This window comes from Sycon ciliatum, chromosome 1 (genome assembly GCF_964019385.1).
Source record: "Sycon ciliatum chromosome 1, ocSycCili1.1, whole genome shotgun sequence".
Classification (NCBI taxonomy): domain Eukaryota; kingdom Metazoa; phylum Porifera; class Calcarea; order Leucosolenida; family Sycettidae; genus Sycon; species Sycon ciliatum.
The window spans coordinates 20,195,179-20,217,490 of NC_088643.1; the positions used below are offsets into that span (position 1 = coordinate 20,195,179).

At 48.3% G+C, this 22,312-nt stretch overlaps 2 protein-coding genes across 13 annotated transcripts in view; one reads left to right on the forward strand and one right to left on the reverse strand.

Annotated features, from left to right (window-relative positions):
• The window catches only part of LOC135817235 (uncharacterized), a 138,040-nt gene that overhangs the window by 98,069 nt on the left and 17,659 nt on the right, over positions 1 to 22,312 (forward strand). For 8 of the 12 annotated variants that reach the window (XM_065330415.1, XM_065330429.1, XM_065330365.1 and 5 more), the window contains 20 exons: positions 8,504 to 8,554; positions 8,751 to 9,014; positions 9,621 to 9,851; positions 10,412 to 10,462; positions 11,282 to 11,545; positions 12,001 to 12,231; positions 12,786 to 12,836; positions 13,032 to 13,295; positions 13,902 to 14,132; positions 14,693 to 14,743; positions 15,815 to 16,078; positions 16,684 to 16,911; positions 17,047 to 17,118; positions 17,266 to 17,493; positions 17,913 to 17,972; positions 19,807 to 20,061; positions 20,397 to 20,627; positions 20,890 to 20,949; positions 21,288 to 21,542; positions 21,881 to 22,111. In XM_065330415.1, the coding sequence (XP_065186487.1) occupies positions 8,504 to 8,554; positions 8,751 to 9,014; positions 9,621 to 9,851; positions 10,412 to 10,462; positions 11,282 to 11,545; positions 12,001 to 12,231; positions 12,786 to 12,836; positions 13,032 to 13,295; positions 13,902 to 14,132; positions 14,693 to 14,743; positions 15,815 to 16,078; positions 16,684 to 16,911; positions 17,047 to 17,118; positions 17,266 to 17,493; positions 17,913 to 17,972; positions 19,807 to 20,061; positions 20,397 to 20,627; positions 20,890 to 20,949; positions 21,288 to 21,542; positions 21,881 to 22,111 (3,573 nt within the window). The remainder of the gene's footprint in view (positions 1 to 8,503; positions 8,555 to 8,750; positions 9,015 to 9,620; positions 9,852 to 10,411; positions 10,463 to 11,281; positions 11,546 to 12,000; positions 12,232 to 12,785; positions 12,837 to 13,031; positions 13,296 to 13,901; positions 14,133 to 14,692; positions 14,744 to 15,814; positions 16,079 to 16,683; positions 16,912 to 17,046; positions 17,119 to 17,265; positions 17,494 to 17,912; positions 17,973 to 19,806; positions 20,062 to 20,396; positions 20,628 to 20,889; positions 20,950 to 21,287; positions 21,543 to 21,880; positions 22,112 to 22,312) is intronic. The other 4 variants (XM_065330406.1, XM_065330421.1, XM_065330446.1 and 1 more) reach the window with 4 other exon arrangements.
• On the reverse strand, positions 266 to 6,850 carry LOC135806708 (uncharacterized). The gene has a single exon (XM_065320935.1). The coding sequence runs from the start codon at positions 6,848 to 6,850 to the stop codon at positions 266 to 268; it is 6,585 nt and encodes a 2,194-aa protein (XP_065177007.1).

Here is a 22,312-nt window from a genome sequence, read left to right on the forward strand (position 1 = left end):
AAGTGGTACATCGGGATGCAGATCACGACACTCCGGCCAGCAAAATGTTACACTACTGGGTAAAGAGAAGAAAGGGTGATAACGAATAGAAAGCAATTTGGATCTAATGAACAAACGCAGCGGGGTGGTTCTCACGAAAGGGCCTAGTGTAATGCGTGTTTTGAGCTAAGGCTGCTATGAAACTATCGGAGTTAAAATGTGAGGCTAATGGAGTGTTCTCTCACTTAATAGGCAACTATACCGGGTACCTGTTGCCGAAATGGGTTCATGCGAGCCAAGATTCAATGTTCTTCGCGGCTCTTTCTGCTGCCTTTCTTCTTGGTCGCTGTACAAGTGGTCGATTTGGCGCGTTGCCCTTTCGCTGTTGTGGCTCTTCCGTCGCTGCATCGTTGGAGTCCTGGGGAGATGATGGCTCTTGGATTGCTGACACTTCCAGCGGATACAGATGAGACAGTGGACGTGAGACGATATTCCTCGACGGCAGGCGAACTTTAGCACTTCTGATGGCTTTGTCTGTTGTACTCTTCGGCAGGTCTTCAATCCTTGCAATTCTCCAGAAACCTCTCGGAGTTCCTTCCTGCTTCACGATGACGATGTCGCCGATTCGTGGAGTTAGGCTAGCAGACTGATGGCGTTGCAGTCGATGTATTGGCGTTGATCTCTCTTGGAGCATCATGAGATATTCTTCCTTCCATTGTTTCCAGAAGTCTTCCAATCTCCGTGTATGATGACGCCATCGTCGCAATAGAATGTGCGAGGTGTCTTCGTTGTTGGTGGGATTATACTCCTCCTCTTGTTCATCCAGCGCTCCGAATGGTGCCATCAGGGACAGACCTGGGCTCAAGAAGTGAGCAGGTGTCAAGACAGACACATCCGGCGAGTCTTCGTCTGATGGTATTGCGGTCAGCGGTCTCGAGTTGGTTACAGCTTCAACCTCAGTTAATAAAGTCTGCAGTTCGTCACGGGTCAGTAGGCTACGACCGATGGCCTTCCGAAAGGACCGTTTAACTGTGCCGATCAGACGTTCATAGATGCCACCTTGCCAGGGAGCAAGCTCAGTAGTGAAGCGCCAGGTTATCCCTTGTGAGGATATGTAGCTGTGGAGATCGGGATCATTGATGACCGTGTGCCATAAATCTCGGAACACAGATGCGGCGAGTTTGAAATGCTTGGCATTGTCGGAGTATACCATGTGCGGCACACCTCGGCGAGACACAAATCTGCGAAAGCACATGACGAATTGCGATGTTGATATGTCTGAAACCAATTCCAAATGGATTGCTCGTACAGTGAAGCAAGTGAATATGCACACCCAGACCTTGTCAGTGCCTCCAGGTTGCTTGACTCGCAGCGGACCAAAGTAGTCCGTCCCAACATACTGGAAGGGGTTGGACCTTGAAACTCGCTCCTTTGGAAGCGACGGCATCGGCGGCAGGCGGAATGATTGGCCCTCATGGCGACGACACGTGGTACACTGGCGAAGAATCTTTTGCACCGCTGCCTTTCCCTTTGGAAGCCAGTAGCTGCGTCGTATCAGGGTGAGCGTGTGTGCCGGTCCAGCGTGGAGAGCTTGTCGATGCATCTCCTCGACAACAGCTGTAGTGAACCAGTGGTTCCGTGGCAGTAGCGCGGGAGGTGTGGAATCCGTAGCCTCATATGCCTTGCCAAGTCTTCCGTGGCACCGGAGCACACCATACTGATCTGCGTGGATGCCGAGTTGCGTCACTATGCTGCTATTCTTCGACTCCATGTCTGGGAAGCTTTGCTGCTGGATATGCCTCACCCAAAGGCAGTTAGATAGGCGAATGGAGGGCGTTTCAGACAGGACTGTTGCGAGGAGTGGGTGCTTCGTCCTCAGCTTCTGTTGGCTGTCACTGGAGAGTCGCTGCCAGATCTTCTTTCGTAGAAAGACCAGACAATTGGCGGTGATTCGCAATAGAGTTGACAGCTGTCGGTGTCCCGGCTCGATCCCAGCTAGACCAGTCGATTGTACGACAGGTGTGTCTTCCGTGTTGGCGACAAGTGATGCTTCGAAGACAGCCTTGGGTCCCCTGCACTCGGCCATCGCATTCTTGAAATCTTCTGGAGTGATGGGAGGTCGCTGCCAGGTGGGCCAGTTGTCCTCGGCTTGTCGCAGCCAGTGAGGTCCGTGCCACCAGATGTCACTGAGGTCAGGCACAGTGGCGCCTCTCGTTGCTAGATCTGCAGGGTTGTCTTCGCTGCGAACATACCGGAATGACAGATCTTCTACTTGCTGGACTTCTTTGACACGGTTACGGACGAACACACTCAGGTCTTTATGCGTAACAAGCCAGCGGAGAACGCACTGTGAGTCGCACCACAGGAAGCTCTTCGTGATGTCGATGCCGAGCTCTTTACGCACAAATAGCAGAGCTCTGGTTGCAATGACTACGCCCATGAGCTCTAGGCGGGGTATGGTGAGCTCCCTTTTTGCTGGCGCCAATCGCATCTTGCAGAAGAGCAGTGTCGATGTCGCATCAGGTCCGTTGGCTTCACGGAGGTAGACACACGCTGCATAGGAGTCCTTTGATGCGTCACAGAAGACATGAAGTTGTCGATCGGTGACTGACTTCAGAGTGGAGGTTCGGCGTTGGATACGGATGTCTGCGACCGGCTCAAGTATACCCTCTATGGACTGCCATTGCTCGAGTCGTTCTGTGGGTAGAGCGTCGTCCCAAGACAGGTCGTCCCTCCAAAGCGTTCTCAAAAACACTTTGGCATGGAAGGTGACTGGGTTGAAGAGTCCGAGTGGATCATAAATGCGTGCTACGTTGTGCAAAACACGCCGTTTGGATGCTATGCTGTCGACGTCAGGCGACTCGGAGCTCACACCTGGAATGTGGAATGTGTCGGCGACGGTATCCCACTGCAGGCCGAGAACTTTCTGGCTCGTGTTCGTCGCCGTCACACTCGGGTCAAACACAGAGGAGGTAGCAGGGTCATTGGATGACCACTCACGTACATTCATGGACGCGGAGTTGAACACCTGCCGAGTCTCGCGGTACTTGACCTCGGCTTCCTCTGCAGTACCAGCCGTCAGCATGATGTTATCCACGTAGATGTTCTTGCGAATTTCGGCTGCTGTGGCTGTCTTGTGTTTGTCAAGGTGATGCCTGATTGTGGCATCCAGCAAGAACGGACTGCTGATGATGCCAAATGGTAGTCGGCAGAACCGGTAGACTTCGATGTTGTCCACGATGACGTCCGGCTTAGTGATGTCACGATACCACAGAAATCGGGTGACGTCACGGTCTGTCTCTTGAATCCTTACTTGCAGGAATGCCTTCTCAATATCTGAGATTAGCACGATCGGGGCCAGGCGAAATCGTAGCAGAATGCCGCAGAGGCTAGGCAGGAGGGACGGCCCTTGATTCAGGCAGTCATTCAGGCTCGGTGCTGTCTTATTGATCTTCGCACTGGCGTCATAGACCACTCGGAGTTTGGTGGTAGCCTTCGAAGGAGACAACACTGGATGGTGCGGCAGATGGTGCGAGCGTTGACCGCACTTGGTTTTCTCTGTGACTCGCTCGATAATGCCAAGCCTTTCCTGCTGCAGCAGCACGTCGTTGTACCTGGTCAGCAGGTCTCGATCTGCTGCAAGCCGTTTCCCCAGTGACTTCATCCTTCCGTAGGCTAGGTCCTTGTTGTGTGGAAGCTGCATGTCGGGCTTCCATGGAAACTGGACTGTGTAGCGGCCGTCGGCAAACGTGACGGTCTCCTCGAACTGTCGAACTGTGTCGTCATCTGTTGGGAGACTTGCTGGGTCCTCCACACCGATCCTTTCTAGCGACCAAAACTCCGTCAAGTTTGGTTCGACTTCAGCAAGCAGAGCAGAGTCGGCGGTTGCCATGTAGTCATATAGCGGATGCTGTAGACCGGTGCTTGCCTGCGTCATGACAAGAAGCGTTGAGCTGTTGCTGCCATCCGACTTGGACGAACACTGTCCTGTGACGATGTGACCCAAGAGCGTATCCATCACGTACAAACCTGACGGTAGACGCTGCGGTGATCCTTGCACAAGATTTCCGTAATGATCAGAACCAATGAGAATGTCAATGGCCCTCGTCTCGGCTGTTGATGGTATGGTGTCTGCCATTTGAATGGATGGTTCGCCTGCCAGGAACTCCGCATCTTCAGATGGAAGAGGGTAGCGTCGGATAGGTCGTGTAATGGTGTCGAGTACATTCGCTTTGATGGGGTACCTCTGTCCGTCGGACAGTGAAATGGACGTCTGAACGACCGATGTAACAACACTGCGTGGGTGTGTCACTCCAAAGGTGATGAGGGTCAATGACTCTTGTCTCTCCGGCTGCAGCTGAAGCTGCTTGCTGAGCTGGGTACTCATGTACGTGCGATTGCTGCCGGTGTCCAGTAACGCATGCGCGGTGATAAAGTTACCATCGGCAGCTTGAATCTGCACTTGTGCTGTCTGGAGGAATACTGCACCAGTCTTGTCGCTGGGACCCTCTGACACGAGACTGGCGGAGCACGTATTTACAAGTTCCTCATCATTACCCTGTGTGGAGACGGCCCTTGCAGGTTGTGAGCCATTTGGTTGTGGCCTTGAGCTGCCTTTGGAGGGCTCATGTCTCTCATGGGCTGGGCAGATAGCTCGGTTGTGGCCGGTCTTGCTGCAGTGAAAACACGCCTTGGTTTTCTCTGGGCACTGGGACGCCATATGGCTCCGTCGCAGACAAATGAAGCAACGACCTTGTTCTCGGAGCTTCTGTTGTCTTGTCTGAGCCAGCTTGTAGGTGAAGCACTGGTCGTTGAAGTGAGTCCCCTTGCAGAAGACACATAGACGTGGAGGCGCACTATGCGTTGACTGAGATGAAAGAGCGTGTCCAGTTCCTTGCATGGTCATTGGTGAGCCGTGCTGTGTCTTTGTGGCCGGTGTCCTTGAAGACTGAGAGGCAGAAGTCTCGGAACCTTCCCGCAAATTCCGGTGGATTTCGGCATACCGCTGAAGGGCGGATCGCAGGGTGGCGACCGTCCACGACTGATGGCTCGATGTTCGCCATTCCTCTAGCTTGGTGAGTACTTCCGTAGGGAACTTGGACAAAATGTGCTGCACCAATAGTGGCTGCTGTTCAACGCTAATGCCCATGGCAGCCAGCTGTCGTAGTATCCGTTCGATGTTGTCAATGGTGTTCCGGATATCACGGTGTTTGGACGATGTGCTTTGCAATCGCTGCAGCTTGGTATACAGGGCAGCAACAATATCATCTGTCCGTCCGTATCGTTCTTTCAGTAGCTCTACGGCCGTGGCATAGTTGTTGTTGGTGATAGCCAGACCAGCGAGCGTGTGGGCAGCTCGGCCAGTGAGGACACTCTTCAAGTAGCTCAGCTTAACGACATCGGACATTGGCTGTTTGTCCACGGCAGTTTCAAACAGGTCCCAAAAATCGGGCCAGTTGGTGACCTGCCCGTCGAAGCTCGGTATTTCCATCGGTTTTAGCTTGAACACAACGGAGCTTGGGCCGGCTGCAGCGGATGTGCTGGTGTGTTGTGGAGTTTGGTTTTGGCTCAAAGCCTGGGCGACATTCATAACTGCGCCCTGAAGAGCTTGCTCCAGTGGGGCAATAGCATCGCGTGGCCAGGTTGTGGCTGGTGGAGGGACTGTCCTGGCGGCGACAGAATGGTCTGGTGGATAGAATGTTTCTGCATCTGGTTGAAGCTGTTGTACTGCTTGTCTGTCCTGGGTCTCCTGCTGGAGGTAATGCTCATAGTCATAGGCCCTGTCCTCCTCACCACTGCCATAGGTGGGACTTGGGCTGGGCACCGCATGCACTGCTGGAGTGGCAGCAGTTCTACCAGTGCCAGGGCCAATGGCATGCCTGACACGTGGTTTGGGGACTGGTGGCACTGGTGATCTTGGTTGGCTTCTGATACTGACTGCTGCGCTGGTTTCCTGTGCATTTGCTGCGCTGGCAGGAGACTCAGTTGCATCTACTACATGTACAATGTCATGAAGCACTGCACTTTGTGCGTGTGACTGTTCAGCCGACTCACATTGGGACTGTCGCGGTGGCTCAACAGTGTCACAAGCACTTGAAGTAGCAGTGTCGATATCCGTGTCGGCACTCTTCTCACTCCACGCATGTAGTGTTGGCGACGCTTGACATGTTGGTTTTGGTCCGCTGCGAGGGCTAGACATGGCCGCATCAAGAACATCTAGCGCGCGTGGCCCATGCTCTTCTAGTAATCGGAGTCGGGTGCGGCGTTCGTCTTCAGCTTCATACTGAGTGCGAGAATGGTGGTCGCATTGTTGTAAACATTGTGCGAGCCTCAGCAAACACACGCATTCAAGTTCGAAATTATTCTCCCACGCGTCTTGTTCATCTAATTTCTTATCCTCGTTTGCGTCTTCTAAGCTCCGTCTAATATTGTCTTGGATACCCTCGATGTTTGACTTCAAACCGGACGCCTCATCGTAAAGGGAACGTGCGGCAGAAACATCTAGGCGGCCAAGAGCGTCTGCGCTGAAACAATCAGTTCCTAGCAGGTCTAGGTGAATTTTTATCTTTTGCCTCACCCTCGTCAGTCGACGCTTCATGTTGGACCTCGATTGGATCATCTGCTTGTATTCGGGGGTGGACGAGACTAGCAGCCGCTCCGGGTCTCCTGCACCAGCGTCCGTGCCATCGGTCTGGTCCTTGCTGGCGTCCTCATTACCGGCCTCATGGGACTCATCCGCTGTACCATCCACGGCTCGTGGATCTACGCTCGTTTGAGCGGCTTGGGTCACCGGTAATTCTGCAGCAGCTGCACCGGTTGACTCGACAGGCTGTTCCTGTTCAGAGGTTGTATGTTCGTTGGGTGACGACATCCTGGTCACAGCACCATGTCTCGATTGACGCACAACCTAAACGTCTCGAGAGAGTTTCACTTTACTAATCCCAACCAATCCAGTCACACAAGTAACTACAGTTAGTGATTCCAACTTACTTCTCAAATCCGTACCCTCATTCCGAAAGAGTTACTGGATACGAGCCAAGACAAAGTACAACCTTTCTCTACCATCACAAAGGAATAATAACTGGCTGGCTGCCAGAGCAGCGGAAGTCAAGCCGAGAATGTCGCGTGCACTACGGACTGCACGATGGAACATGTAAACCTAGGAACGGCTATTCATGCACCGACTAGAGTAGAGGCAAAGTGTACTAATGGTGAAACACAATGTCAGTAGGGGACAAGAGTAACTAGAGTCAGCTATGCACGACTAGACCAGGCCGAGTCATGACAGCAGTCATTACACTACAAGTGGTACATCGGGATGCAGATCACGACACCAGCTCAGGGTTACCCTCGCTACCAATGGACGAAATTTCAGGGTCACAGCTTGCGCAACGGCTTTGTCCTGTGCGAATGGCCACTCGACATACTCAGCACAAATTTTCCATTGCATGCATGCACAAAATGTTCAACTTTCGTATTTTTGGCGACTTTACCACCGTCGTGGAGGCTGGTTGGTGAGGAGCAGGTAGCCATCCCTTGTGGAATCAAACACATGGTTCCACAGTGTGGCTGATTCCGCAAGAGCCAGGTCCATACGAGGAACATTCGCTTTGTCTTTTGCCATCGAAGTAAGTCACTTTTCTTCTTCTCAGTGTTTTTTACGTTCAACGTTTCTGAGATTTTTGAATTATTCGCTTTTCATTCTTTCATACTTTATTTCTTCATGTTCACTGCCTCACTTGCCTTCTGATCTGGAGAATGTGACGGAGGTGACTGTTGGTTACTGCCTGGTATAACGGTTGTCGTGCTGTTGCTGTATTTCCGTCCTGCTCGCGACGTTGTAGATCACAAACAATTTGAAATCACATGAATTGTACTTACCGTCGTGCGTGCGGTATTAGGAAACACTGTGCAGATAAGATCGTCGCAATGTATCTATATGTGTGTCTGGTCATCCTGTGCCACGCAAGAACTCCAACCAGACGCATTCACCCTCGGCCCTGTTGATCGATTGTCCACTCGTCTTTCCTTGAAGAACGATCGATAGAAAAAAGTCGAGCTCGAGGACTTTTTGCAAAAAAACGGCTGAAAAAAGGAAGAAAAAAGGGTGCTCAGAATGAGATTCGAGTACACAACCATGGTCCCAGCAGTTTATGTGGATGTCGCTCATAGATGCGCGATTTCGCGCAATGGGTCAGTGTTGGGAATTGAAACATTCTTTCTTCCCCTCTCAGCATGCGGTTTGATTTCTCTTCTAACCGATGTCCAGTCCCCCTTCCAAAAAGGGGCTGCCTAAGCATTTCTTATTTTATTTTCACGGTTCGCGTGAGACTTGGTTAGCGGCGGAGTTTTACACATCCGTAGGAACGCCACCACCCTTCAATGATCAGTGCACATATGCAGCTGCTACAGTGGAGGGAGGTGAGGAGATCACTTACTATGCTAAGACATAAACTATCAAGGTATGCCTGAAAACCATTTGTTTCAATGTTGCTCTTTTTCCTTGCCTTCGTGCACTATAAAGATACGGCACCTGTCGCAACGACAGCAGCAACTCCAGCCGAAACACCTGCAGGTACGTATAACAAAGCAACATACAAACAGAAGGGTGAATAGTTGCAATTTTGTAACTCTTTCAGTTTCACGAATTGAACCTATCATCAGACAACATGTGATGGACGGTAGATTCCAGTGGCGAATTTGTCATCATTTCTATATTAAGTTTTTTTGGAGGATAAACGAGTGCCTCTTGTTTTCTATTTTTCAAACAGCTGTTCAAATCGGAGTAACTGATGTAACGAGTTCCTCTGCCAGGGTACTAGTTCCAAATGTATCTGGAGTTGGTCTGTGGAACATCAGAATAACAAAGCAATCAGACCAGGGCAATGTCGCTTATGACGAGATGGCTGCTGTGGATGCTGGAAGTGTGTTGGTGACTGGACTGGAATCAGACACAGGCTATACTCTAAGCTATGCTGCTGACAGTGGTCAGGTTGGTCTGCCTAGCTTCAACTTCACCACTCAAGCGCAAGTTGGTAAGCGACTTAGTGAGTCGAGTGTCACACACCTAACTGTACTGCAAGCAGCGACCACACGTCGGCAAAATCTGCCGTGCACTAGAGAAGTTGGTCAGTGACGTGCAAGGACCAGGTCATATACTGCTAATCAGCCAGGCAGGCTGCTAGCCGGCCTCAAATCTGGCAAACTAAGAATTGCACGGGTTACCCAATGCAGAGTTTTACAGCTGTTTCCATAGTATCTACAGATATACATAAGAGACACCATTATGCCTGGGGTATTTCTTTAATACAAAACTGACCGTTAAGGAAAGATAGTTTTGTTCTCTGTTCCTATGCCTTTGTCCGGTACTCTCTGCCCTTGGTCATAAGAGCTGGGTAGAAAGCCTGGTTTATATGAGTGTGTGCCGGGTCATTAATTGGCTTCCCTTGTTGTCAATTAGCGTAGAAAGTCTCTTCCATTGAAGCAGTGCAATGATAGTACTGTTACTGATTTGCCAAGTCGAACATTTTACAATCTCAAGTGACACTCACAGCACACCGACACAATCTTAAAAACTCACATGAAATCACGAAGAGGCCTCCATTGTTATATGCCTTCTTGGCGACTTGTTTTTGTTTCAGCAATTAACCCGACGCCACTACGCTCTGGTCAACGGCTTTCACTGCAAGCTGCACCCGCTGGTCAAGGAGGTTGGCAGATTTACAGTGATCGTGATGGCACTATCGAAACACTGGATGCATCTGCAAGGAGCTACACGTTTGACTTCAGCAAACTATCACCTGGCAGTCATGTGATCTCAGTGAGAACTGGAAATGGTCTTGTGCTCGCACGCTTCCAAGCAAATGTTCAAGGTATGTATGGTAAAAGCACGCTCACAATGTCCTTATCCTGTGTAAACTTACTCAATTTGACCTTAAAATGCATCCAGTTTTTATTCCGAATCATCAAATTTGAAAGTGCAATTCAACACCTCTCTTTTGGGGTTTTTTAGGCATTGAGTGAGCACGACCATCACATTCCTGCGTCATACTGTCGCTTGGGTGCTAGCCTCTTGTCGCGGCGTGAACACAGAGTGGTCAGTGTTGGGAATTGAAACATTCTTTCTTCCCCTCTCAGCATGCAGTTGGATTTCTATTCAAACCAATGTCCAGTCCCCATTCCTAAAAGGGGCTGCCTAAGCATTTTTTATTTTATTTTCACGGTTCGCGTGAGACTTGGCTAGAGGCCGAGTTTTCCACATCCGTAGGAACGCCACCACCCTTCAATGATCAATGCACATATGCAGCTCCTACAGTGGTGGGAGGTGAGGAGATCACTTACTATGCTAAGACAGAATTAATCTATCAAGGCATGCCTGAAAACTCTTTTTTTTCAATGTTGCTCTTCTTCCTTGCCTTCATGCACTATAAAGACACAGCACCAGTCGCCACGACAGCAGCAACTCCAGCCGAAACACCTGCAGGTACGTATAACAAAGCAACATACAAACAGAAGGGTGAATAGTTGCAATTTTGTAACTCTTGAGTTTCCCGAATTGAACCCATCATCAGACAAAAAGTGATGGACGGTGGATTCCAGTAGCAAATTTGTCATCATTTCTATATTACTCAAGTCTGTGGACAGCAACTGTTTCGCTCTGTTAGAGCTCATCAGCACAGCTCAGAGGACCGAAGCGCAGCTCTTCGCAATAAAATACGTTTCCGTAAAGCAAAGCATTTTTATAAAGAGCTGCAAACCCCGCCAAGAGTGCTCGAAATGCTCCAAGAGCAGTGAGCGTTGCACAAGGCGAGCGGCAAGGGTTCGCGCTAAGGTAAGAGTGCTCAACCTGACGACATTGCTGACGCTAGGGAGCATAATACTCAAGTCTGTGGACAGCAACTGTTTCGCTCTGTTAGAGCTCATCAGCACAGCTCAGAGGACCGAAGCGCAGCTCTTCGCAATGAAATACGTTTCCGTAAAGCAAAGCATTTTTATAAAGAGCTGCAAACCCCGCCAAGAGTGCTCGAAATGCTCCAAGAGCAGTGAGCGTTGCACAAGGCGAGCGGCAAGGGTTCGCGCTAAGGTAAGAGTGCTCAACCCGACGACATTGCTGACGCTAGGAAGCATAATACTCAAGTTTGTGGACAGCAACTGTTTCGCTCTGTTAGAGCTCATCAGCACAGCTCAGAGGACCGAAGCGCAGCTCTTCGCAATGAAATACGTTTCCGTAAAGCAAAGCATTTCTATAATATGTTTTTTTGGAGGATAAACGAGTGCCTCTTGTTTTCTATTTTTCAAACAGCTGTTCAAATCGGAGTAACTGATGTAACGAGTTCCTCTGCCAGGGTACTAGTTCCAAATGTATCTGGAGTTGGTCTGTGGAACATCAGAATAACAAAGCAATCAGACCAGGGCAATGTCGCTTATGACGAGATGGCTGCTGTGGATGCTGGAAGTGTGTTGGTGACTGGACTGGAATCAGACACAGGCTATACTCTAAGCTATGCTGCTGACAGTGGTCAGGTTGGTCTGCCTAGCTTCAACTTCACCACTCAAGCGCAAGTTGGTAAGCGACTTAGTGAGTCGAGTGTCACACACCTAACTGTACTGCAAGCAGCGACCACACGTCGGCAAAATCTGCCGTGCACTAGAGAAGTTGGTCAATGACGTGCAAGGACCAGGTCATATACTGCTAATCAGCTAGGCAGGCTGCTAGCCGGCCTCAAATGTGGCAAACTAAGAATTGTACTCTCTGCCCTTGGTCATAAAATCTGGGTAGAAAGCCTGGTATATATGAGTGTGTTCCGGGTCATTAATTGGCTTCTCTTGTTGTCACTTAGCGTAGCAAGTCTCTTCTATTGAAGCAGTGCAATGATACTACTGTCACTGATTTGCCAAGTCAAACATTTTACAATCTCAAGTGACACTCACAGCACACCGACACAATCTTAAAAACTTACATGAAATCACGAAGAGGCCTCCATTGTTATATGCCTTCTTGGCGACTTGTTTTTGTTTCAGCAATTAACCCGACGCCACTACGCTCTGGTCAACGTCTTTCACTGCAAGCGGCACCTGCTGGTCAAGGAGGTTGGCAGATTTACAGTGATCGTGATGGCACTATCGAAACACTGGATGCATCTGCAAGGAGCTACACGTTTGACTTCAGCAAACTATCACCTGGCAGTCATGTGATCTCAGTGAGAACTGGAAATGGTCTTGTGCTCGCACGCTTCCAAGCAAATGTTCAAGGTATGTATGGTAAAAGCACGCTCACACTGTCCTTATCCTGTGCAAACTTACTCAATTTGACCTTAAAATGCATACAGTTTTCCGAATCATCAAATTTGAAAGTGCAATTCAACACTTCTCATTGGGGTTTTTTAGGCATTAAGTTAAGTGAGCACGACCATCCCATTCCTGCATCATACTGTCGCTTGGGTGCTAGCCTCTTGTTGTGGCGTGACCACAGAGTGGTCAGTGTTGGGAATTGAATTATTCTTTCTTCCCCTCTCAGCATGCAGTTTTATTTCTCTTCTAACCAATGTCCAGTCCCCCTTCCAAAAGAGGCTGCCCAAGCATTTTTTTATTTTATTTTCACGGTTCGCGTGAGACTTGGCTAGAGGCCAAGTTTTCCACATCCGTAGGAACGCCACCACCCTTCAATGATCAATGCACATATGCAGCTCCTACAGTGGTGGGAGGTGAGGAGATCACTTAGTATGCTAAGACATAATTTATCAAGGTATGCCTGAAAACTCTTTTTTCAATGTTGCTCTTCCTCCTTGCCTTCGTGCACTGTAAAGACACGGCACCAGTCGCAACGACAGCAGCAACTCCAGCCGAAACACCTGCAGGTACGTATAACAAAGCAACATACAAACAGAAGGGTGAATAGTTGCAATTTTGTAACTCTTGAGTTTCACGAATTGAACCTATCATCAGACAAAAAGTGATGGATGGTGGATTCTAGTGGCAAATTTGTCATCATTTCTATATTAAGTTTTTTTGGAGGATAAACCAGTGCCTCTTGTTTTCTATTTTTCAAACAGCTGTTCAAATCGGAGTAACTGATGTAACGAGTTCCTCTGCCAGGGTACTAGTTCCAAATGTATCTGGAGTTGGTCTGTGGAACATCAGAATAACAAAGCAATCAGACCAGGGCAATGTCGCTTATGACGAGATGGCTGCTGTGGATGCTGGAAGTGTGTTGGTGACTGGACTGGAATCAGACACAGGCTATACTCTAAGCTACGCTGCTGACAGTGGTCAGGTTGGTCTTCCTAGCTTCAACTTCACCACTCAAGCGCAAGTTGGTAAGCGACTTAGTGAGTCGAGTGTCACACACCTAACTGTACTGCAAGCAGCGACCACACGTCGGCAAAATCTGCCGTGCACTAGAGAAGTTGGTCAGTGACGTGCAAGGACCAGGTCATATACTGCTAATCAGCCAGGCAGGCTGCTAGCCGGCCTCAAATGTGGCAAACTAAGAATTGCACGGGTTACCCAATGCAGAGTTTTACAGCTGTTTCCATAGTATCTACAGATATACATAAGAGACACCATTATGCCTGGGGTATTTCTTTAATACAAAACTGACCGTTAAGGAAAGATAGTTTTGTTCTCTGTTCCTATGCCTGTGTCCGGTACTCTCTGCCCTTGGTCATAAGAGCTGGGTAGAAAGCCTGGTTTATATGAGTGTGTGCCGGGTCATTAATTGGCTTCCCTTGTTGTCACTTAGCGTAGAAAGTCTCTTCCATTGAAGCAGTGCAATGATAGTACTGTTACTGATTTGCCAAGTCGAACATTTTACAATCTCAAGTGACACTCACAGCACACCGACACAATCTTAAAAACTCACATGAAATCACGAAGAGGCCTCCATTGTTATATGCCTTCTTGGCGACTTGTTTTTGTTTCAGCAATTAACCCGACGCCACTACGCACTGGTCAACGTCTTTCACTGCAAGCGGCACCTGCTGGTCAAGGAGGTTGGCAGATTTACAGTGATCGTGATGGCACTATCGAAACACTGGATGCATCTGCAAGGAGCTACACGTTTGACTTCAGCAAACTATCACCTGGCAGTCATGTGATCTCAGTGAGAACTGGAAATGGTCTTGTGCTCGCACGCTTCCAAGCAAACGTCCAAGGTATGTATGGTAAAAGCACGCTCACAATGTCCTTATCCTGTGTAAACTTACTCAATTTGACCTTAAAATGCATCCAGTTTTTATTCCGAATCATCAAATTTGAAAGTGCAATTCAACACCTCTCTTTTGGGGTTTTTAGGCATTGAGTGAGCACGACCATCACATTCCTGCGTCATACTGTCGCTTGGGTGCTAGCCTCTTGTCGCGGCGTGACCACAGAGTGGTCAGTGTTGGGAATTGAAACATTCTTTCTTCCCCTCTCAGCATGCAGTTGGATTTCTATTCTAACCAATGTCCAGTCCCCATTCCTAAAAGGGGCTGCCTAAGCATTTTTTATTTTATTTTCACGGTTCGCGTGAGACTTGGCTAGAGGCCGAGTTTTCCACATCCGTAGGAACGCCACCACCCTTCAATGATCAATGCACATATGCAGCTCCTACAGTGGTGGGAGGTGAGGAGATCACTTACTATGCTAAGACAGAATTAATCTATCAAGGTATGCCTGAAAACTCTTTTTTTTTCAATGTTGCTCTTCTTCCTTGCCTTCATGCACTATAAAGACACAGCACCAGTCGCCACGACAGCAGCAACTCCAGCCGAAACACCTGCAGGTGCGTATAACAAAGCAACATACAAACAGAAGGGTGAATAGTTGCAATTTTGTAACTCTTGAGTTTCCCGAATTGAACCCATCATCAGACAAAAAGTGATGGACGGTGGACTCCAGTGGCAAATTTGTCATCATTTCTATATTACTCAAGTCTGTGGACAGCAACTGTTTCGCTCTGTTAGAGCTCATCAGCACAGCTCAGAGGACCGAAGCGCAGCTCTTCGCAATAAAATACGTTTCCGTAAAGCAAAGCATTTTTATAAAGAGCTGCAAACCCCGCCAAGAGTGCTCGAAATGCTCCAAGAGCAGTGAGCGTTGCACAAGGCGAGCGGCAAGGGTTCGCGCTAAGGTAAGAGTGCTCAACCTGACGACATTGCTGACGCTAGGGAGCATAATACTCAAGTCTGTGGACAGCAACTGTTTCGCTCTGTTAGAGCTCATCAGCACAGCTCAGAGGACCGAAGCGCAGCTCTTCGCAATGAAATACGTTTCCGTAAAGCAAAGCATTTTTATAAAGAGCTGCAAACCCCGCCAAGAGTGCTCGAAATGCTCCAAGAGCAGTGAGCGTTGCACAAGGCGAGCGGCAAGGGTTCGCGCTAAGGTAAGAGTGCTCAACCCGACGACATTGCTGACGCTAGGAAGCATAATACTCAAGTTTGTGGACAGCAACTGTTTCGCTCTGTTAGAGCTCATCAGCACAGCTCAGAGGACCGAAGCGCAGCTCTTCGCAATGAAATACGTTTCCGTAAAGCAAAGCATTTTTATAAAGAGCTGCAAACCCCGCCAAGAGTGCTCGAAATGCTCCAAGAGCAGTGAGCGTTGCACAAGGCGAGCGGCAAGGGTTCGCGCTAAGGTAAGAGTGCTCAACCCGACGACATTGCTGACGCTAGGAAGCATAATACTCAAGTTTGTGGACAGCAACTGTTTCGCTCTGTTAGAGCTCATCAGCACAGCTCAGAGGACCGAAGCGCAGCTCTTCGCAATGAAATACGTTTCCGTAAAGCAAAGCATTTCTATATTAAGTTTTTTTGGAGGATAAACGAGTGCCTCTTGTTTTCTATTTTTCAAACAGCTGTTCAAATCGGAGTAACTGATGTAACGAGTTCCTCTGCCAGGGTACTAGTTCCAAATGTATCTGGAGTTGGTCTGTGGAACATCAGAATAACAAAGCAATCAGACCAGGGCAATGTCGCTTATGACGAGATGGTTGCTGTGGATGCTGGAAGTGTGTTGGTGACTGGACTGGAATCAGAAACAGGCTATACTCTAAGCTATGCTGCTGACAGTGGTCAGGTGGGTCTGCCTAGCTTCAACTTCACCACTCAAGCGCAAGTTGGTAAGCGACTTAGTGAGTCGAGTGTCACACACCTAACGGTACTGCAAGCAGCGACCACACGTCGGCAAAATTTGCCGTGCACTAGAGAAGTTGGTCAATGACGTGCAAGGACCAGGTCATATACTGCTAATCAGCTAGGCAGGCTGCTAGCCGGCCTCAAATGTGGCAAACTAAGAATTGCACGGGTTACCCAATGCAGAGTTTTACAGCTGTTTCCATAGTATCTACAGGTATACATAAGAGACACCATTATGCGGGGTTATTTTTTTTTACACAAAACTGACCGTTAAGGAAAGATAGTTTTGTGCTTTGTTCCTATGCATTTGTCCGGTACTCTCTGCCCTTGGTCATAAGAGCTGGGTAGAAAGCCTGGTATATATGAGTGTGCCAGGTCATTAATTGGCTTCCCTTGTTGTCACTTAGCATAGAAAGTCTCTTCTATTGAAGCAGTGCAATGATAGTACTGTTACTGATTTGCCAAGTCGAACATTTTACAATCTCAAGTGACCCTCACAGCACACCGACACAATCTTTAAACTTACATGAAATCACGAAGAGGCCTCCATTGTTATTATGCTTTCTTGGCGACTTTTTTTTTGTTTCAGCAATTAACCCGACGCCACTACGCACTGGTCAACGTCTTTCACTGCCAGCTGCACCTGCTGGTCAAGGTTGGCAAATTTACAGTGATCGTGATGGCACTATCGATACACTGGATGCATCTGCAAGGAGCTACACGTTTGACTTCAGCAAACTATCACCTGGCAGTCATGTTATCTCAGTGAAAACTGGAGATGGCCTTGTGCTTGGACGCTTCCAAGCAAATGTCCAAGGTAGGTATGATTACAGAGTGGACTATATTGGGAATCGAAAAAAGTCTTCCACTCTCCACATTGTGTTGAATGTCTATACTCGTACTAACCCATTACCTGTCTTCAATGCTGCACCTTTTTTATTGAAATACTTAGCTGCAACACCGGCACCACCAGCAACACAAGCCCTTCCAACAACACAAGCCCCTCAGGTGGAGCTACCCGACGGTATGTGATGTACCGTGATTGAAGTTATTGCCAGCATCAAAAAAATCGGTGCTTAATATTCCAGAGCTTGTGGCAAAGCTGCTTTGGTCTCAAACTGATTATTGCCTTTGCTATTGATCTTTGTCATTCTGTTTTTTTTTTGCTCAGTGAACCCAAATCCCCTGGGAGATGGTGATGTGATTCCCATACCTTCACAAATACCTTTTCAAGGCAGATGGCAGATCCATAGTAGTCTCGATGGTGTGATCGCTACACTAGGCGCCAACACAAGAGTGTTTAGACTGGACACCAGCCAACTCTCTAAGGGCAATCACATCATGTCCTTGCGCACTGAAGGTGGTCTTGTCCTTAGTCGGTTCTTGGTAAATGCAGGAGGTATGTTGTGAAATAGAATGGTGCTTAAAGAGATTTGGATATGACTGAGCTTGCAAGAAGAGGAATCAAGGCATCGTGAACCCAGGCTTGTGAAATTCTAGAAGTGGTTTTGTTCAGAACATGATGTTCCCATTTTAGTTTCTATAGGGAAATCTCAATGTTGTCTATCATATGTCTTTTGTTATCCTTCTCCTGTTCCTCCCTCTCGTCTCCTCCCCTTTCTTTTCTATACGTCATCCATTGAATCTACCAACAAACCAATCTATCAATCTATATTAACCTATAATATTATCTCTGAATCTCTCTTTTCCCGCAACCTCCTTCACTTCCTATTGCTTTCTTTCTTTCTCTCCCTCCCTCTTTCCATGTGCTTTTACAACTGTCTTTGTCTCTCTGTCTGTCTCTGCCATGTGTTGCAGACGAATCAACAGCAGTGCCGCCACAACCCCCAACACAGGTGATTCCACCCAGGCCTACATGTAAGTGAGCATCTAGAGCAAGCAGTTTGTTTGATTTGTTTGAAGTTTTATTTTACATCGCAAACCAAACGGGCATTGATGCCCAATATTATGATGGCGATAGAATAAAAGTGTAGCTCGGTAAAGCTTCACTTGCGAAAATGAGAAAACAGTCAAAAGGAAGTATTTGTACCGGTAATTACAAGTCAAGTTCGAACGAAGTAACAATCAGGGAGAAATAGGGAGATGAGGACCTATGCCAGAGGGAGGTGCTATTCGGCCATATTAACCGTAGAAAAACACTTTCAGCAATCTTTTAAACGGGGTTGGACGACGAGCGGACGTGAGTTCCTGTGGCAGGGTGTTCCAAAGCTTCACGGCGGAAACCAATGGTCGGCTGTCGCCAGATGTTCGCCGAGTTAGCGGAACAACGTATTTGCAATTGTCATTGCCACGGGTGTTACTGGGAGGTTGGAGGGCTACTCTATCTTTCAGAAGAGGGCTGATGCTGCTGGTGTGGACACGGTGCATAAGGAAACGGAGTTTGCATTTGGCACGTTCAATTACAGGGGTCAGGGAAAGGCGAGTGTATATAGGAGTGGTATGGGACGGGAAGGGCAGATTGGCTACGCAGCGAACACATCGCTTGTCGAGGACAGTGAGCTGGTGCCGCTGCTGAGCCGTGAGGGCAGAGAAGAACGCGTTTGATCCATAAAGCATGTCAGGAAGTATAAGGGCAGAATAGAAGAGGAGCGACTGGCGTTCAGATAGCGACGGGCGGATGGTTCTCAGGGTGGTTAGCTTCTGGGAAGTTTTACGTACTATGCTGGAGACCTGCGCGTCCCACCGAAGACAGGAATCGATCTGTAGGCCCAGAAAGCGAGCAGTGGTGGTCTGGGTGAGAGGCGTCCCGTTGCAGTTAACGTTGAGTTCCAGGGTACTACGGCGTGATGCCTCAATGGCTAAGACCTGCGTCTTGTCAGGGTTTAAAACCAGGCCTTTCCCGTGTAGGTAGTCAGCCAAGTTTGACACAGCAACTGATAAGACTTGATTTAGGGTTGCTACGGATCTGCTTGCCGTGTCGAGAAGGATGTCATCCGCAAACAGCTGGGAGTGTGCTGGGCTGGTGACGCTATGGACGTCCATGGTATATAGTGAAAACAGCAAAGGACCCAGTACACTACCCTGAGGGACTCCACACTCGCATGCAGTTAGGCCCGAGCACTGCCCACTCGCCAGAACTACTCTCTGTCGACGGTCCGTGAAGTAGCTCGCAAACCAACGCAAAACAGTCGAAGATACACCCAAAGCAAACAAATCTTGGATCATGAGCTGGTGCCGTACTTTATCGAATGCCTTGCTCATGTCCACTAGTACTGCGCCAGTATGTAGCTGGTGGTCTGCTGACGACAGATAGCGGTCCATGGCCAAGGTCAAGGCATCTTCCGTGGAGTGTTGTGGCCGGTACGCAAACTGATTGGCGGGCAAAAGTGAATGGGTTTGTAAGAAGTCACACAGGCGTTTGTGGACTATCTTCTCCAAGATCTTCGATGCTATTGGCAGCAAAGATATGGGACGGTAATTGCGAGATGCGTTCTTGTCACCAGTCTTAAATAGGGGTCGTGACTGCAGTCTGCTTCTTCAAACTGTAGCCTATCACTTCGATCAAAATTCCTTTAAACTGATATGCAAATCCAAAGTATAATTTTGCTCCTGTAGCATAACACTGGTATTCTTGCTGTTTAGCAGTGTGTGTGTGTGTGGGGGGGGGGGGTGCTGGCATGCAGGTGTGGGTGTGTGGGTGGGTGTGGCCAAGACATTGAACAAAATGTTCTTTAACTTTGTGTTCATCTAGTTGTCCAAGTTGAAGTAACAGACACAACCAGTTCCTCTGTGAGGCTACTACTGCCAGCACTTGGTGGAGTCAATACCTGGGTCCTCAATGTGTCATCTAGTGGTCAGTTTATTGAACAGAAAAGAGTTCCAGTAGATGCTGGAAGTGTTTCCATCACTGGATTACAGCCTGGCACTGGGTATGATGTGGACATTTCATCTGCTAGTGGACTCGTCACCATCCCACGATTCGCTTTTGGTACTCGACAAGAAGTGGGTAAGGTAGTGGCAGGGATGGTATACTAAAGATTAGCTGGAATCTTTTAGTGACATCATCAGTACTAGGGTAGATGACCAGATCTAACTGGAGAAACATGTGATGTTTTGCAGGTTGGTCCCGCTAGTGGTTGTGCACAATATTGTAGACCTTTCGTTTTTATCACAACTACGAGTCTAGCATGAGTTGAATGCTCCTCCATTATCTCACTTCCAGGATTTGTAATTGCGCGATTTCTGTTCTGCCGACTACTGCAACATAGCAGATTTTGCATAGAAGCCAAGAGAAGCCCTCATGGGTATACTAGTATGCTTGCCAATTTGTTTTTGTTGCAGCAATTAACCCGACGCCACTGCGCACTGGTCAACGCATTTCACTGCCAGCTGCACCTGCTGGTCAAGGAGGTTGGCAGATTCACAGTAACCGTGATGGCACTATCGAAACACTGGATGCATCTGCAAGGAGCTACACGTTTGACTTCGGCAAACTATCACCTGGCAGTCATGTGATCTCAGTGAGAACTGGAAATGACCTTGTTCTTGCACGCTTCCAAGCAAACGTCCAAGGTAGGTATGATTACAGAATGAACTGCGTTGGGGCTCCTCCCAATCGTCTCCTCCCCTTCTTTTCTATGTGTCAGCCATTGAATCTACCAGCAAACTAACCAATCAATCTCTATTTACCTATAATTGTATCTGTGAATCTCTCTTGTCCGCAACCTCCTTGCCTCCTTGACTGCCTATTGCTTTCTTTCTTTCTCTCCCTCCCTCTTTCCATGTGCTTTACAACTGTCTTTGTCTCTCTGGCTGTCTCTGCCATGTGTTGCAGACGTATCAACAGCAGTGCCGCCACAACCCCCAACACAGGTGATTCCACCCAGGCCTACATGTAAGTGAGCATCTAGAGCAAGCAGTCTGCTTCTTCAAACTAATAGCGAATGTTTCGAAATCCTCGACTGGTCCTCTTACCACCTGATCAACCTTTGAAAGTATTATGCAGCTTCTAACAGACTGTAACCTATCACTTCGATCAAAATTCCTTTAAACTGATATGCAGATCCAAAATATAATTTTACTCCTGGAGCATAACAATGGTTTTCTTGCTGTTTAGCAGTGTGTGTGGGGGGGGGGGGGATGGGGGTGCTTGCGTGCGTGCGTGTGTGCGTGCGTGTTTGTGTGTGGCCAAGACATTGAACAAAAATGTTCTCTAACTTTGTGTTCATCTAGTTGTCCAAGTTGAAGTAACAGACACAACCAGTTCCTCTGTGAGGCTACTACTGCCAGCACTGGATGGAGTCAATACCTGGATCATCAATGTGTCATCAGCTGGTCAGTTTATTGAACAGAAAAGAGTTCCAGTAGATTCTGGAAGTGTTTCCATCACTGGATTACAGCCTGGCACTGGGTATGATGTGGACATTTCATCTGCTAGTGGACTCGTCACCATCCCACGATTCGCTTTTGGTACTCGACAAGAAGTGGGTAAGGTAGTGGCAGGGATGGTATACTAAAGATTAGCTGCAATATTTTAGTGACATCATCAGTACTAGGGTAGATGATCAGATCTAACTGGAGAAACATGTGATGTTTTGCAGGTTGGTCCCGCTAGTGGTTGTGCACAATATTGTAGACCTTTGGTTGTTATCACAACTACGAGTCTAGCATGAGTTGTTGAATGCTCCTCCATTATCTCACTTCCAGGATTTGTAATTGCGCGATTTCTGTTCTGCCGACTACTGCAACATAGCAGATTTTGCATAGAAGCCAAGAGAAGCCCTCATGGGTATACTAGTATGCTTGCCAATTTGTTTTTGTTGCAGCAATTAACCCGACGCCACTGCGCACTGGTCAACGCCTTTCACTGCCAGCTGCACCTGCTGGTCAAGGAGGTTGGCAGATACACAGTGATCGTGATGGCACTATCGAAACACTGGATGCATCTGCAAGGAGCTACACGTTTGACTTCAGCAAACTATCACCTGGCAGTCATGTGATCTCAGTGAGAACTGGAAATGGCCTTGTGCTTGCACGCTTCCAAGCAAACGTCCAAGGTAGGTATGATTACAGAATGAACTGTGTTGGGGGCTCCTCCCAATCGTCCTATTTACCTATAATTTTATCTCTGAATCTCTCTTGTCCGCAACCTCCTTGCCTCCTTGACTGCCTTTTGCTTTCTTTCTTTCTCTCCCTCCCTCTTTCCATGTGCTTTACAACTGTCTTTGTCTCTCTGTATGTCTCTGCCATGTGTTGCA

Excerpts from the sequence above, each read along its gene's own strand:
- LOC135806708 (XM_065320935.1), bottom strand. The coding sequence starts at position 6,850 with ATGTCGTCACCCAACGAACATACAACCTCTGAACAGGAACAGCCTGTC.